The sequence below is a fragment of the Oncorhynchus kisutch genome, linkage group LG30, assembly GCF_002021735.2.
Source record: "Oncorhynchus kisutch isolate 150728-3 linkage group LG30, Okis_V2, whole genome shotgun sequence".
Lineage (NCBI taxonomy): Eukaryota > Metazoa > Chordata > Actinopteri > Salmoniformes > Salmonidae > Oncorhynchus > Oncorhynchus kisutch.
Genome location: NC_034203.2, coordinates 20,427,725 through 20,441,133, shown reverse-complemented (window position 1 = coordinate 20,441,133; position 13,409 = coordinate 20,427,725). Strand labels below are relative to the sequence as shown.

Here is a 13,409-nt window from a genome sequence, read left to right as displayed (position 1 = left end):
TGGATTAGGTAGAAAAGCATGTGGAGGCACTGAGGGAGGGAGCATGCTGGAGCCAGCCCCCTTCTCTCCCTGGAGGCCAGCTGAGCCCGCTTGGTTCTGTTTGCCCCCAGACAGTCAATGGATATGTCTGTGTTTTTGTAATGTGGCTTTACTGTAAGTTTAATGCAAACAGAGTCTGAATAGGGGCTCATGAGTCTGAACTTGTCTTAATACTTTATACAGTTACAATACAACATCTCTGGTTTACTTACTCCTTACTAGAATAAATCAATGTGCATAAAACCATAACAAAAAAACATTGAATATGATCTCATTTGGACAACAACAAAAAAATGATAAAATATAGAAAGATAGGCCATCCAGTCAACAGTCCACATCCCTCCCCTCTGTACCCCAGCGATCCCAGACCCCTCAACATGTCTCCTTGTCCTGGCTCCAGAATGCTACAGACCAGGGTGGGTTTCAGTGATCCGCTCTGTGCGTTGGACAGTACTGACATCATCTGTTTGAAGAGCAGCAAGGGGAGGGGGAGAGAGGGGAACGGCTGTAGGGAGGGAGTGGGGGAGGCAGGTTTGCAGCAGGTGAAATGAGGCCCTTCGCTTAGCCGGGACCAGGAACGCACGGGTCAGTGGTCACCCAGCGGCACACAGGATCTCCTGCTTTAATAGCCTCGCTGTCCTCAGTCTTTCCATACCGTGTCCAAGTGAAACATGGGGCGCCTGTCTTCTATAAGCTCATTCTGGGGCTAGTAGTACCCTCGCTCCCTCACTGGCTGAACCACCTTCACCAGCTACAGCCCTACACACACTGACACACTCTGAGAACATTTGTCTTGGCATTTTCTCCCATTTTCTCATTCTTTCAAATGATCAGCCATTATCAGCTGACTCTGTGCCCCCCAAATACCAAAGCAATTAATCATTGATTCCAATTTATCAACAAGGTGCTCTACTATGAGACCATGTTGTCTTGGACATACAGTACACTCATGTGGTCTGCATTGATAGGCCTGTACAGTATATTGATATATAACATTCAAAATAACATTAAACACATTAAAATATCCAGTTCACAATAGGGAGGATACATTAAACAGTATTTACTGCTGAAAGTCAAATCTCAACCTGAAATCAGTTTATTCAACTCCACATTATTTTTGGGGAAAATCTCCCATGGACTTCATTGGATGATTTACGTCAACTTCCTAGTAATACACCCATAACTAACGGTTAGGATTTAACCCCCAGGAGCTCCCACATTAGATCCAGTCAATGCATGGGCAGAGAGAGCAGCCAATCTGGCTATGAAGTCAACTGTCTGTGTATGTGTCAAAAACGGCATCGTATCCTCCTTATGGGCCCTTGTCAAAAGGAGTGCACTACGTAGGGAATAGGGTGCCATTTGAGATGCACTTTATGAGATCAACTGTCTGAGTCTGTGACCCACCTTGATTTTCTGTTGAATGTGTCTGAGGGCGTCTGCGGTGCCCATGTGAGCATCCTCCTGGATACACACTATGTCTAACTTCATCTTCACATCCAGCTTCATCTTGGGGTCTGTGCTGATCATCTTCTGCACCTCTTTGGTTGTGATCACAATTACCTCTATAGAGGACCAACAAAGATGTTTAGGAATACTAAACCCAGTCACTCATACAGTGGGGCAAGTTACAGGTCTGTGAGAGACAGAAATCTTGCTTGTTTGTAGGTGGCCAAATACTTATTTTCCACCATCATTTGCAAATAAATTCATAAAAAATCCTACAATGTGATTTTCTGGATTTTATTTTCTCATTTTGTCTGTCATAGTTGAAGTGTACCTATGATGAAAATTACAGGCATCTCTCATCTTTTTAAGTTGGAGAACTTGCACAATTGGTGGCTGACTAAATACTTTTTTGCCCCACTGTATGGGACAGATGGCAGAATATATTACTTGAATATGTGCATAAAATAAAATCATTCAAAACACTTCAAACGTAATACTTGCTTCTTTACACATCGAAAACATTGTAAGGGTTGTCTTGACTGCAGAAATGTTCTTTCCAAAGTAGTTTGCTTACTGTTGCTGTATTTAGTCTTGTAAAAGCTAATTGCGGGGCTTTGCTAGTTGGCTGCTCACAGTAAATACTGCCACACATGAAGTTACTATAGGGACTGGGAGGGCTCTGACTTTCAGGTGGGATAGTATTGCATTTTTGTGCTACATACCCAAATCAACTACAGTGCATTCAGAAAGTATTCACACCACTTGACTTTTTCCACATTTTGTTGTGTTACAGCCTGATTTTAAAATGTATTAAAATTACAAAAAATTGTTACTGACTTACACACAATAACCCATCTCTTAGGAAAAAAAAGTTTTTAAAAGAAAAGCTGAAATGTCTTGAGTCAATTAGTATTCAACCCGTTTCTTATGGCATGCGTAAATAAGTTCAGGAGCAAAAATGTGCTTAACAAGTCACAAACAGTTAGAGTGTAATGGCTGTGATAGAAGACTGATGGATCAACAACATTGTAGTTACTCCAGAATAGTAACCTAATTGACAGAGTGAAAAGAAGGAAACCTGTGCAGAATAAAAATGTCCCCAAACATGCATTGTGTTTGCAACAAGGCACTAAAGTAATACAGCAAAACGTGTTGCAAAGCAATTCATTTTATGTCCTGAATATAAAAGTGTTGTTTCGGGCATAGTGGTGGCTGCTTCATGTTATGGTTATGCTTGTATTTGTTAAGGGCTGGGGAGTTTTTGAGGACAAGGAATAGAGCTAAGCACAGGCAAAATCCTAGAGGAAAACCTGGATCAATCTGCTTTCCGCCAGACACTGGAAGACAAATTCACCTTTCAGCATGACCTAACCTAACCTAACCTAACCTAAAGACTCTGTAATCGTTGCTAAAGGTGCTTCTAAAAAAGTATTGACTCAGGGGTGTGAATAATTACTGTTGAAGTCGGATGTTTACATACACCTTAGCCAAATACATTTAAACTCTGTTTTTCACAATTCCTGACATTCCATCCTAGTAAGAATTCCATGTCATAGGTCAGTTAGAAACACCACTTTATTTTAAGAATGTGAAATCAGAATAATAACAGAGAGAATTATTTATTTCAGCTTTTATTTATTTCCTCACATTCCCAGTGGGTCAGAAGTTTACCTTATCTAAATTAGTATTTGTTAGCATTGCCTTTAAATTGTTTAACTTGGGTCAAACATTTCGGGTAGCCTTCCACAATAAGTTGGATGAATTTTGGCCTATTCCTCCAGACAGAGTTGGTGTAACTGAGTTAGGTTTGTAGGCCTCCTTGCTCACACACACCTTTTCAGTTCTGCTCACAATTTTTCGATGGGTTTGAGGTCAGGGCGTTGTGACGGCCACTCCAATATCTTGACTTTGTTGTCCTTAAGCCATTTTGCCACAACTTTGGAAGTACACTTCGGGTCATTGTCCATTTGGAAGACCCATTTGCAACCAAGCTTGTCTTGAGATGTTGTTTCAATATAGTCACAATTTTCCTGCCTCATGATGCCATCTATTTTGTGAAGTGCATCAGACCCTCTTGCAGCAAAGCAAAATGATGCTGCCACCCCCGTGCTTCACGGATGGGATGGTGTACTTCGGCTTGCAAGCCTCCCCCTTTTTCCTCCAAACATAACGATGGTCAATATTGCCAAACAGTTCTATTTTTGTTTCATCAGACCAGAGGACATTTCTCCAAAAAGTACTTTCTTTGACCCCATGTGCAGTTGCAAACTGTAGTCTGGCTATTTTTATGGCAGTTTTGGAGCAGTGGCTTCTTCCTTGCTGAACGGCCTTTGAGGTTATGTCGATGTAAGTCTCGTTTTACTGTTGATATAGATACTTTTGTACCTGTTTCCTCCAGCATCTTCACAAGGTAATTTGCTGTTGTTCTGGGATTGATTTGCACTTTTCGCACCAAAGTACATTCTCTAGCAGACAGAATGCGTCTCTTTCCTGAGGGGTATGATGGCTGCGTGGTCCCATGGTGTTTATACTTGCGTACTGTTGTTTGTACAGATGAACGTGGTGCCTTCAGGCGTTTGGAAATTGCTCCCAAGGACGAACCAGACTTGTGGAGTAGAGGTCAACCGATTATCATTTTTCAACGCCGATACCGATTATTGGAGGACCCCAAAAAAGCCGATACCGATTTTTTCCCCCATGTATTTGTAATAATGACAATTACAACAACACTGAATGAACACTTATAACTTAATATAATACATGAATACAATCAATTTAGCCTCAAATAAATAATGAAACATGTTCAATTTGGTTTAAATAATGCAAAAACAAAGTGTTGGAGAAGAAAGTAAAAGTGCAATATGTGCCATGTAAGAAAGCTAACGTTTAAGTTCCTTGCTCAGAACATGAGAACATATGAAAGCTGGTGGTTCCTTTTAACATGAGTCTTCAATATTCCCAGGTAAGAGTTGTAGTTATTATAGGAATTATAGGACTATTTCTCTCTATACGATTTGTATTTCATATACCGTTGACTATTGGATGTTCTTATAGGCACTTTAGTATTGCCAGTGTAACCGTATAGGCTTCCATCCCTCTCCTCGCTCCTCCCTGGGCTCGAACCAGGAACACATCGACAGCCACCCTCAAAGCAGCGTTACCCATGCAGAGCAAGGGGAACAACCACTCCAAGTCTCAGAGCGAGTGACATTTGAAACGCTATTAGCGCGCACCCCGCTAACTAGCTAACCATTTCACGTCGGTTACACCAGCCTAATCTCAGGAGTTGATAGGCTTGAAGTCATAAACAGCTGCTGGCAAACGCATGAAAGTGCTGTTTGAGTGAATGCTTACGAGCCTGCTGGTGCCTACCATCGCTTAGTCAGACTGCTCTATCAAATCATAGACATAGTTATAACATGATAACACACAGAAATACGAGCCTTAGGTCATTAATATAGTCGAATCCGGAAACTATCATATCGAAAACAAGATGTTTATTCTTCCAGTGAAATACGGAACCGTTCCGTATTTTATCTAACGGGTGGCATCAATAAGTCTAAATATTCCTGTTACATTGCACAGCCTTCAATGTTATGTCATAATTACGTAAAATTCTGGCAAATTAGGAGGCCCAAACTGTTGCATATACACTGACTCTGCGTGCAATGAACGCAAAAGAAGTGACACAATTTCACCTGGTTAATATTGCCTGCTAACCTGGATTTCTTTTAGCTAAATATGCAGGTTTAAAAATATATATTTCTGTGTATTGATTTTAAGAAAGGCATTGACTTTTATGGTTAGGTACACATTGGAGCAACGATACGCACCGCATCGATTATATGCAACGCAGGACACGCTAGATAAACTAGTAATATCATCAACCATGTGTAGTTAACTAGTGATTATGATTGATTGATAGTTTTTTTATAAGATAAGTTTAATGCTAGCTAGCAACTTACCTTGGCTTCTTACTGCATTCACGTAACAGGCAGGCTCCTCGTGGAGTGCAATGAGAGGCAGGTGGTTAGAGCGTTGGACTAATTAACTGTAAGTTTGCAAGATTGAATCCTTGAGCTGACAAGGTAAAAATCTGTCGTTCTGCCCCTGCCCCACCGTTCCTAGGCCGTCATTGAAAATAAGAATGCGTTCTTAACTGACTAGCCAAGTTAAATGAAGATTAAATAAAGGTGTACGGTGTTTATTTATTTATTTATTAAATCGGCCAAATCGGTGTCCAAAAATACCGATTTCCAATTGTTATGAAAACTTGAAATCGGCCCTAATTAATCGGCCATTCCGATTAATCGGTCGACCTCTATTATGGAGGTCTACATTTTTTTTCCTGAGGTCTTGGCTGATTTCTTTGGATTTTCCCATGACACTGAGTTTGAAAGTTGTCCTTGAAATACATCCACAGGACACACCTCCAATTTACTCAAATTATGTTGACTCAAATTAAAAAAGGCTGTAACACAACAAAATGTGAAATAAGTCAATGGGTATGAATAGTTTTTGAAGGCACTGTAAACCCAATCACCAACCCTTTTTTAATGTGTCCCATCTCCAATCGTAAATATAATATAAACTCCTGTATAACCTGCAACACTACACATGTAGTTTATTTGCTAATGTTTGCCTGCAAAAACAAATGTTACATTGGCGCTGTGATGTCACCTGTCCTGTTTCCAGACATGTTATGGAAGCGGGCCATATAACTGATGACTTGCAGTGTATTGGTATAGAAAAGATTTGGGCTAGAGGTGACAATATTGAAAGAAATAGGTGTATTACATAGCCCGATGTTTTTCCAATGCGTTATTATAAAAAGTTTTTTTAGATGCATTATTGTCATGTGAGTGCACCTGTCAGTCGTTACCCTTAACGAGCCCACAGTAAAGAAGTACAACTTCAGAGGAGACGCTAATGACACTGACGAAGGTTTAGGCCGAAACGTTTGTATATCTACCAACCCCTGAATGAAATAAATACTAAAGATAAACCTTGAGTGTGGACCAGCTACACAATTTTGGAATAGTATGTTAACCTTCACTACAGTATCTCCATTTGAAAACCCCATATCGCCTACTTCTATGCACTAATTAGAGAACCTGAACTTTTTTTATGTTGAAATTCCCCTAATGTGTATGATAAAGCCTTGCTTTAACGGGCAATCCCGCTATAGGGGCAATTCCATGGTTAAGGAAGAAGATGTTTTACTTAAAATGTATGCCAAACAAAGTTTAACAAACCATACAATTCTATGCACAATGCCTACTTTGACAATTTACACTGAACATTTTACTAAACACATTTACTGAAAGAACTGTGCAGATGCAGATGTAAAATCTCCCTTAGTTTTATATGAACACATTTCCCCCAAATTCTTAAATATCTGCTCCGAATTAAGATTCAAGATGTCTGTAGAAAGAATGGTGTCAGCTATGGCATGACACATTGAGTTTGAAAACTATTTTGGTTATTGAATTATATCAGGTAACAGAATTGTGGTAAAGGAATTTCATCATAGTTCCCTGATCTATACTACACAGAAATACATAATTATGGATATGAATGTCATTCTCTTCATGGTGATGTATCCTAAATAGGTACACAAAAGGTAGAAATATACAATATTCTCCTTTGCATATTTGGGTATTATTTGCACAGGAGAGCTCAGTAGAGTACAACACAGAATAGTACAGTGTACTCAACTCTAGTAGTGTGCTCTACTGTGTACTGTACTCGACTGATATCAATAAAAACACTAACTGATAGGTCTACCTTTACTTGTTACTTCTGTGAAATGTCCTTATCCTACCTCCTCACGAGGAAGAGAAATGAGAAAATATCTGAATGATGTGGGTTTTTGGTAATGAAATTTCAAAGCACAAGGCAATGTTTTTTAAACATACAGAAGGCAGAAAAAATGATCCTAAACTAAACATAAAAGTGTTGATATTAGTTGGCAGGGGTATTACCTTCTAAGACTTTTTATGGTAGATGTTTTCTATATATTTTCTATATTTTGACAAGAAATCAAAGCCTTTGCTTATTCCAAATTTTTAGGATGGAAAATGGTTGAAAATGTACATATAATTTCATTTCTCAAAAATATAGACTCTTAGCTTTCATCTGACACCCAATTTGACATGCTCCTGTGAACTTCACGTTGGTGCTCATGGCTCCTTTTACATGGAAATTACCTTAGGCTACTTCAACACTAAGGATAATGAGGAACTCAACAAGAAATCATTTTTAAAAATCCCCCAAAATCCACTCACTCCTAACCAGACACACCACACCTTCCACAAGACTGACACTCCAGTGGAGGGCCCTCATGTGCACTTTACTGAAGCAAAGAGGTGGCCAAGAACTATTACAACTAGGCCGTGAGGAGTCCAAAATCAAGCCCTGGCCCACATGATTGGAGGAGAAAAATGTGCTCTCTATAACAATCTTAGTCATTTATCCCCCAATAATTACCTCTGACTTATCATTACCCAAATGCAGCCTGACTGTCTGAGCTACATAGAGGCCTGGCAGAAAACTGACTCCACTGCCGGGACCTATAAACACTGTAAATAGGTCTACCCATGCATTCGCTTTGTCTTAACTGAAAGTTTCTTAGCTAGACTCATGTATTCCAAAAAACATGTTAGCTAGGCTATAAGCCAACTCATTATATTCTGAAACAAATACTAAGAAACACACATAGGAGTAGGAGGCCAAGGTGTTGTAAAGGTGGTATACATCCTTTTAGAAATAATGGCTTTGCCACTGACAGCACTAGAGTAGTACTTTTTATTCACAGTCCCTAAGTGACCTTTATTGCGCCATTGGTTCATGCATCAACAAATATGGGAGGGATCATCAACTAGATTTAGCAGCAGGACGATTTGTATTGAGCGGGTGGTCGGGGGGCCGGAACATAATTACAAATTATTTGTAGACTGCAAATTGACAGCAAGAAGCCCAGTTATAATGTTTGACTAAAACAATCCTTTCAAACTTTGCTCACATTTGTATACGATCACGTGTCTCTATCATGCGTTGGAATACTTGGGAAGAGATTTCCAAAATTAAAATCTGTTTTTTCTTGCTCAGAAAACTTAGGGGGTCAAATAAAACCACATGCGGGCCAAATTCAGCCCCGGGCCGCCAGTTGGGGAACACTGACATATGGCATGAGTGGGGATGTTATTGGTTCACACTGCATTCCCATGCTGGGCTGCTCTGTCATGTGGGATGAGGTGAGGTGGCACTGGCGGTGTTACCCATACAGTCTTAAATAACATGGATAAGTGGTATCTGTTGCATTCAGGTCACACAGAAATGTGAATATCTTTTACATGGTTGAAGTATTTAGCTCCTTTGTGTTACCTTGAAAGTGTCATTGCAGCCTGTAGGTACACACACACACACCTCTTATTCTGAAAACAGGAAGCATCTACCAGAGGGAGTCCACTTGGTAGTTGTAGTATCCAACACCATGATTCTGGGATTTTATTTGAACATGAAAAAAAGTAATACACCAAAGTGGGTTTGATTGGATCGAGCCATAAATGTAGAGAATATTACCTTCAAACCCCACTCTCTCCAGCAGGTTGATGGGGTACCAGATGAGGGGCTTGTTCCCTACAGGTAGCAGAGGTTTGCGGGTGTTGTAGGTCAGGTCCATCATACGAGAACCACCACCAGCAGCCATCAATACCGCCTGTAGCTCCATCTTCTGTTATACATACACACACCAGCGGTCCAATTTATATGACCACATCAACATGATTGTGCTTGCTCTCTTGCTGACGTCATACAGTAAGTAAGCTCCTACATTATCCCAAAAACGTGACCCACACAAACATGTTCAGTTAGCTAATGTTAGCTACCTTACTAGCCAACAATTCAATCGCTAACAAACGGATTAAGTACTTGCAAGCAGTAATACCAATTGTCGGGTTGACTCCCAGTAGTAGATAAAGCAAATCACGTGACCTACCTTTTGGAGAACGTCAACAGGTTTATTCACCAGCAATATACTTGTCCCCATTATGACAGCGCTGTGCTGTCACAAGTGTTCGCTAACAAGCTAACCAATAGTTCGCTATCCTGCAATGTTCCACAGTCTCAACCGAGATCAACAATTTCATGAGCTTATTATAATATGTACAGACCTTCACCAATACGTGGTAATAACTTTTTGTGAAACAATAAAATAGTATTAGATACAGTTCGATAAACTGACTAGCACCATGCTAACTTGTATGATGACACTTCCTACCGTTGATGAAATCGGTCCGGGAGAAAACTATATCTAAAAACTGATATTTTTGTTCCTACAGTCATTGGTCAGAATTAAACAATTCAGGATTTACACAGTCAACAAAAACAGCAAAATCCATATCATAACCATCATCATCAAAAAATCGGTCAGGGAGAATCAGACATTGATCAGAATTAAACATATCAGGATTTAAACATTCAACAAAACCAACACTATCAGTATCATCATCAATATGTTTGTTGCTTTTTGTTGTTGTTGTGAGAATTAAATAACTTTTGGCTTTTTCATGTCTGCTGTTTTGCATTTTATCCTTATCACATATTTTTTTATTTAAGCTATCACCATGTTAATTTGCTATTTGGTTGACATGCTCATGCTCATTTGAAAACGTTGACGTTTATTATAATGTTTATAATGTTTATAATGTTTATTATAATGATTTTATCATAAAAGAATGTATGAAAGGAAAGCTGAAAATGTACTTTGTGTGTCTTTACAGGGAGATTCCTAAGGACTCACACCAGCCATTTCCAGGCTGGGCTGAGGCCCCCACCAGGGCAGATTACCAGCCACCCAGCTCCTCCAGACAGAGCCCAAACCCCAATTCTCAGACCTCCGATGTAACAGCAAATTTAACTCTGGGAATGTGGCGTGGCTTTGTTTTCTCTGGACTGGAGATGAGCTTCATTGGTAGCTGCCTGTAGTGGAAGCATTGAAATAACAAGACAAGCTATCGCAGTTCACTCTGAAGAGAGGGAAGGGAAAGAGGAAAACTGTGTAAATGTTCACTGACACAGCTATGAGAATGCATTTTAAACTCCTTCTGGTCACCTTGACATAGTGCTGCTTAGTCACACGAATGTTTACTGTGGTGAAAAACAGCAGTTAGACCACCAGGATAATCATGCGTTAATGATGGGAGCGAAGTTTGTCAACTGGCAGGGAGTGTAGTATTTTACCTCCTCAATACAAAGGTACATAACTGGTCCACTGACACTTTGCCAATGAAATCCCACTTAATGATCACAAATAAATATTAGTTGTACAGTACTAACATTTTTATAACCAACTAAACACACACATTTTATTTGTATTATATGGAAGGCAGAAATCATTCGTTCTCCTTTAAAAATGAATTTGAAATCACCGCATGGTAGCCTATCAGAAAGAAAAGGGGAAGGTTAAAGGGATAGTCATGCAAATTATGAAATGACATATTGGTTTCCTTTACCTGTAAACAGTTTATGGGGAAGATATGACAAGAATACATGATTTGTTTTTGTTTACCTGGCCACTATTTAAAATGGCAACGTTTGAGCATTTGTGGCACAAATCCAATGCAAGTCAATGGTACCTACATTATAAATGCTAAGAAGTTAGCATTTGAAACAGTGGCCAGGTAAACAAAACCAAAGCATGTATTCCTGTCATACCTTGTCCATAGACTGCCTACAGGGTATGGAACCCAACATGTAACTTTGTAATTTGGGGGAACTTTCTCTTTCAACTTGTTTCATCCAAAACTTTCAAGTATGATTGAAAAAATAGAGAAGAGCCATGCATAACATCCAAGTACAATGTTTGTATTTGCCCTGATGATCCTGTCACTCACAATGGTTGATTGATGTAGAATATGGCAGCATGTATTCATCTGAGATGGAATAAAAGCCATGGACCAAAGATCTTCATTAAATCTGGCTCACATGACATGCTTCTACTACAAATGGTTTCTTTACATTATCCTGGTCCTCACCATCAACCCCTTTACAAGGTGTTTTCTACATGCAGATGGCATTACTCTTGTCACGAAAAGGGGTTCTGACTAATACTAAAGCTATCATAAAAGTCAACCCAAAGCACCGACACTGAGATTATCCCTTTTCCTTTTTTACAACATTCGCATGACATTCCACATTTCTGGCCCCAAAACGTGAAGAGGCAACTGTGAGGTCCAATTGAAATCTCATAATAATATAAGTAGCAGAAAATGTGCTCTTAGTAGTGTGGCACAAAGTACAGACCAAGGCAGTGTCTTAAAAGTGTAAACAAACGTTTATAAGAGGTATTATGAGACCATACTATTTTCTGGCTTTGCTATACCTCCGAAACAAATGTCAGTGCTTTGAAAATATCCGATGTATTTTTTACATGATTAATATCCAGTAGTAACCCTGGCCAGAGGGCAATGATTCTTATACATTTAGGCTAATGATTTAATATCTCATTTCCAATTGTTTGATCTACTATGTTAGAATGTGCAACTTAAGAGGGAGTATTAGAACTAACGCTGTGGTTTTTACCGATCAAATTCAAACTCTGCACAGACTCAACACGTCATTGTATTTTCAGAAAGAAAAAAAAAGCCTAGCCGCTAATAAGATTTGTCGTTCCTCTTTCTGTGGGTAATTTGATAGATGCGAAACCATGGAAATGCAGGTGCAAAACTTCATAACTTCATAACCCATTGCAAATCCACTGAGCCCTAGATCATGACAATCAAAGCTTGACCATTTTGGCAATCAAAGGCATTGATGTAAAGAAGTCTTTTAGGGCCATAATAAGAATAAAGAGATAGAGCAAAAGCCCTGCCTGATCCATAAGGCTGCCGTGATTTCCTCAGATTTCCTATTCCTGGCTTTAGCAGCTCTTGTAAATCATTCTCGATTCCCTTAAACAAGCCAGTTGGATTAGGTTGGTTTAGATCATAAACATTCACCGGACAGACCACCCAGGGAGTTTGTCTCGGGCAACCTCCGCCTCCCTCTGAGTTGCAGTGCAGTTGAAGCACAACATGTTCAGTGTGGTTTGTGTTTGCGCCACTTCCAGGGCCAGCATCGGGGCCCCAGCTGCCATGGAAACAAAAACAGGCCCATTCACGGTCATCCACCGATGACATAGATAAACATACTCTCTGAGCCTGTCTGTACGTCCACACTTTTTACATTTATTCTCCTACAGGCAGCAGCAAAAGGACATGTGTCGTTCACAGGATTCCCCGAAATGATAGCATAGCACAAAGCGTGAGATTCTTGTTTGGACAAGCTGAGCAGTATGAAAACACTCCTTTTATCTTCTGCCCGAAAGATTAAGGATTATGGGAAAAGTAGTGACAAGTAGGTTAACTATATAACTATTAGGAGGGTGTATTTCGTGGGTGCGCAAAATAAAAACATGATTCACATTTAAAAAATATTTAAATATATTATTATTTAAAAAATTCCAACGGGTTATACATTTGGGTGAGTTTTTTTTCTCTCTCCTCAGTAGCCTTGTTTCAATGCCAAAAATCAAATTAAACCATCTAGTGTTCAGCGAAATAACTACACAATTACAAATACAGGTAGCCTAGTCAAATAATTAACATCCCAATCACATTAACCGTTACTCTCTCACGGGAAACCTTTGCTTTTGGACAGACATTTAGAAACTAGACATGCAAATTGAAGAATAAGCCACGGGAGTTTTTTGAGCGAGAATAAAGACGACTTTCGAGTAGTAAGACGTATAAAAGCAACAGATACCATTCATAACAAGGGGCTAGAAGCGTCTTATATGGTGAGCTACCGAGTGGCTAGGACAGGCAAGCCCCATACTATTGTGGAGGACTTCATTCTTCCTGCTGTGGCAGATGTGGCTG

At 39.6% G+C, this 13,409-nt stretch overlaps 1 protein-coding gene across 1 annotated transcript in view; it reads right to left on the bottom strand.

Annotated features, from left to right (window-relative positions):
- The window catches only part of LOC109875464 (translation initiation factor eIF-2B subunit gamma-like), a 37,133-nt gene extending 27,374 nt beyond the window's left edge, over positions 1 to 9,759 (bottom strand). The window contains exons 1-3 of the mRNA XM_020467802.2: positions 9,488 to 9,759; positions 9,073 to 9,223; positions 1,447 to 1,604 (exon numbers count right to left, since the gene is read on the bottom strand). Coding sequence (XP_020323391.1) covers positions 1,447 to 1,604; positions 9,073 to 9,223; positions 9,488 to 9,538 — 360 coding nt within the window. The 5' untranslated portion in view covers positions 9,539 to 9,759. The remainder of the gene's footprint in view (positions 1 to 1,446; positions 1,605 to 9,072; positions 9,224 to 9,487) is intronic.
- Positions 9,760 to 13,409: the final 3,650 nt, after the last annotated feature.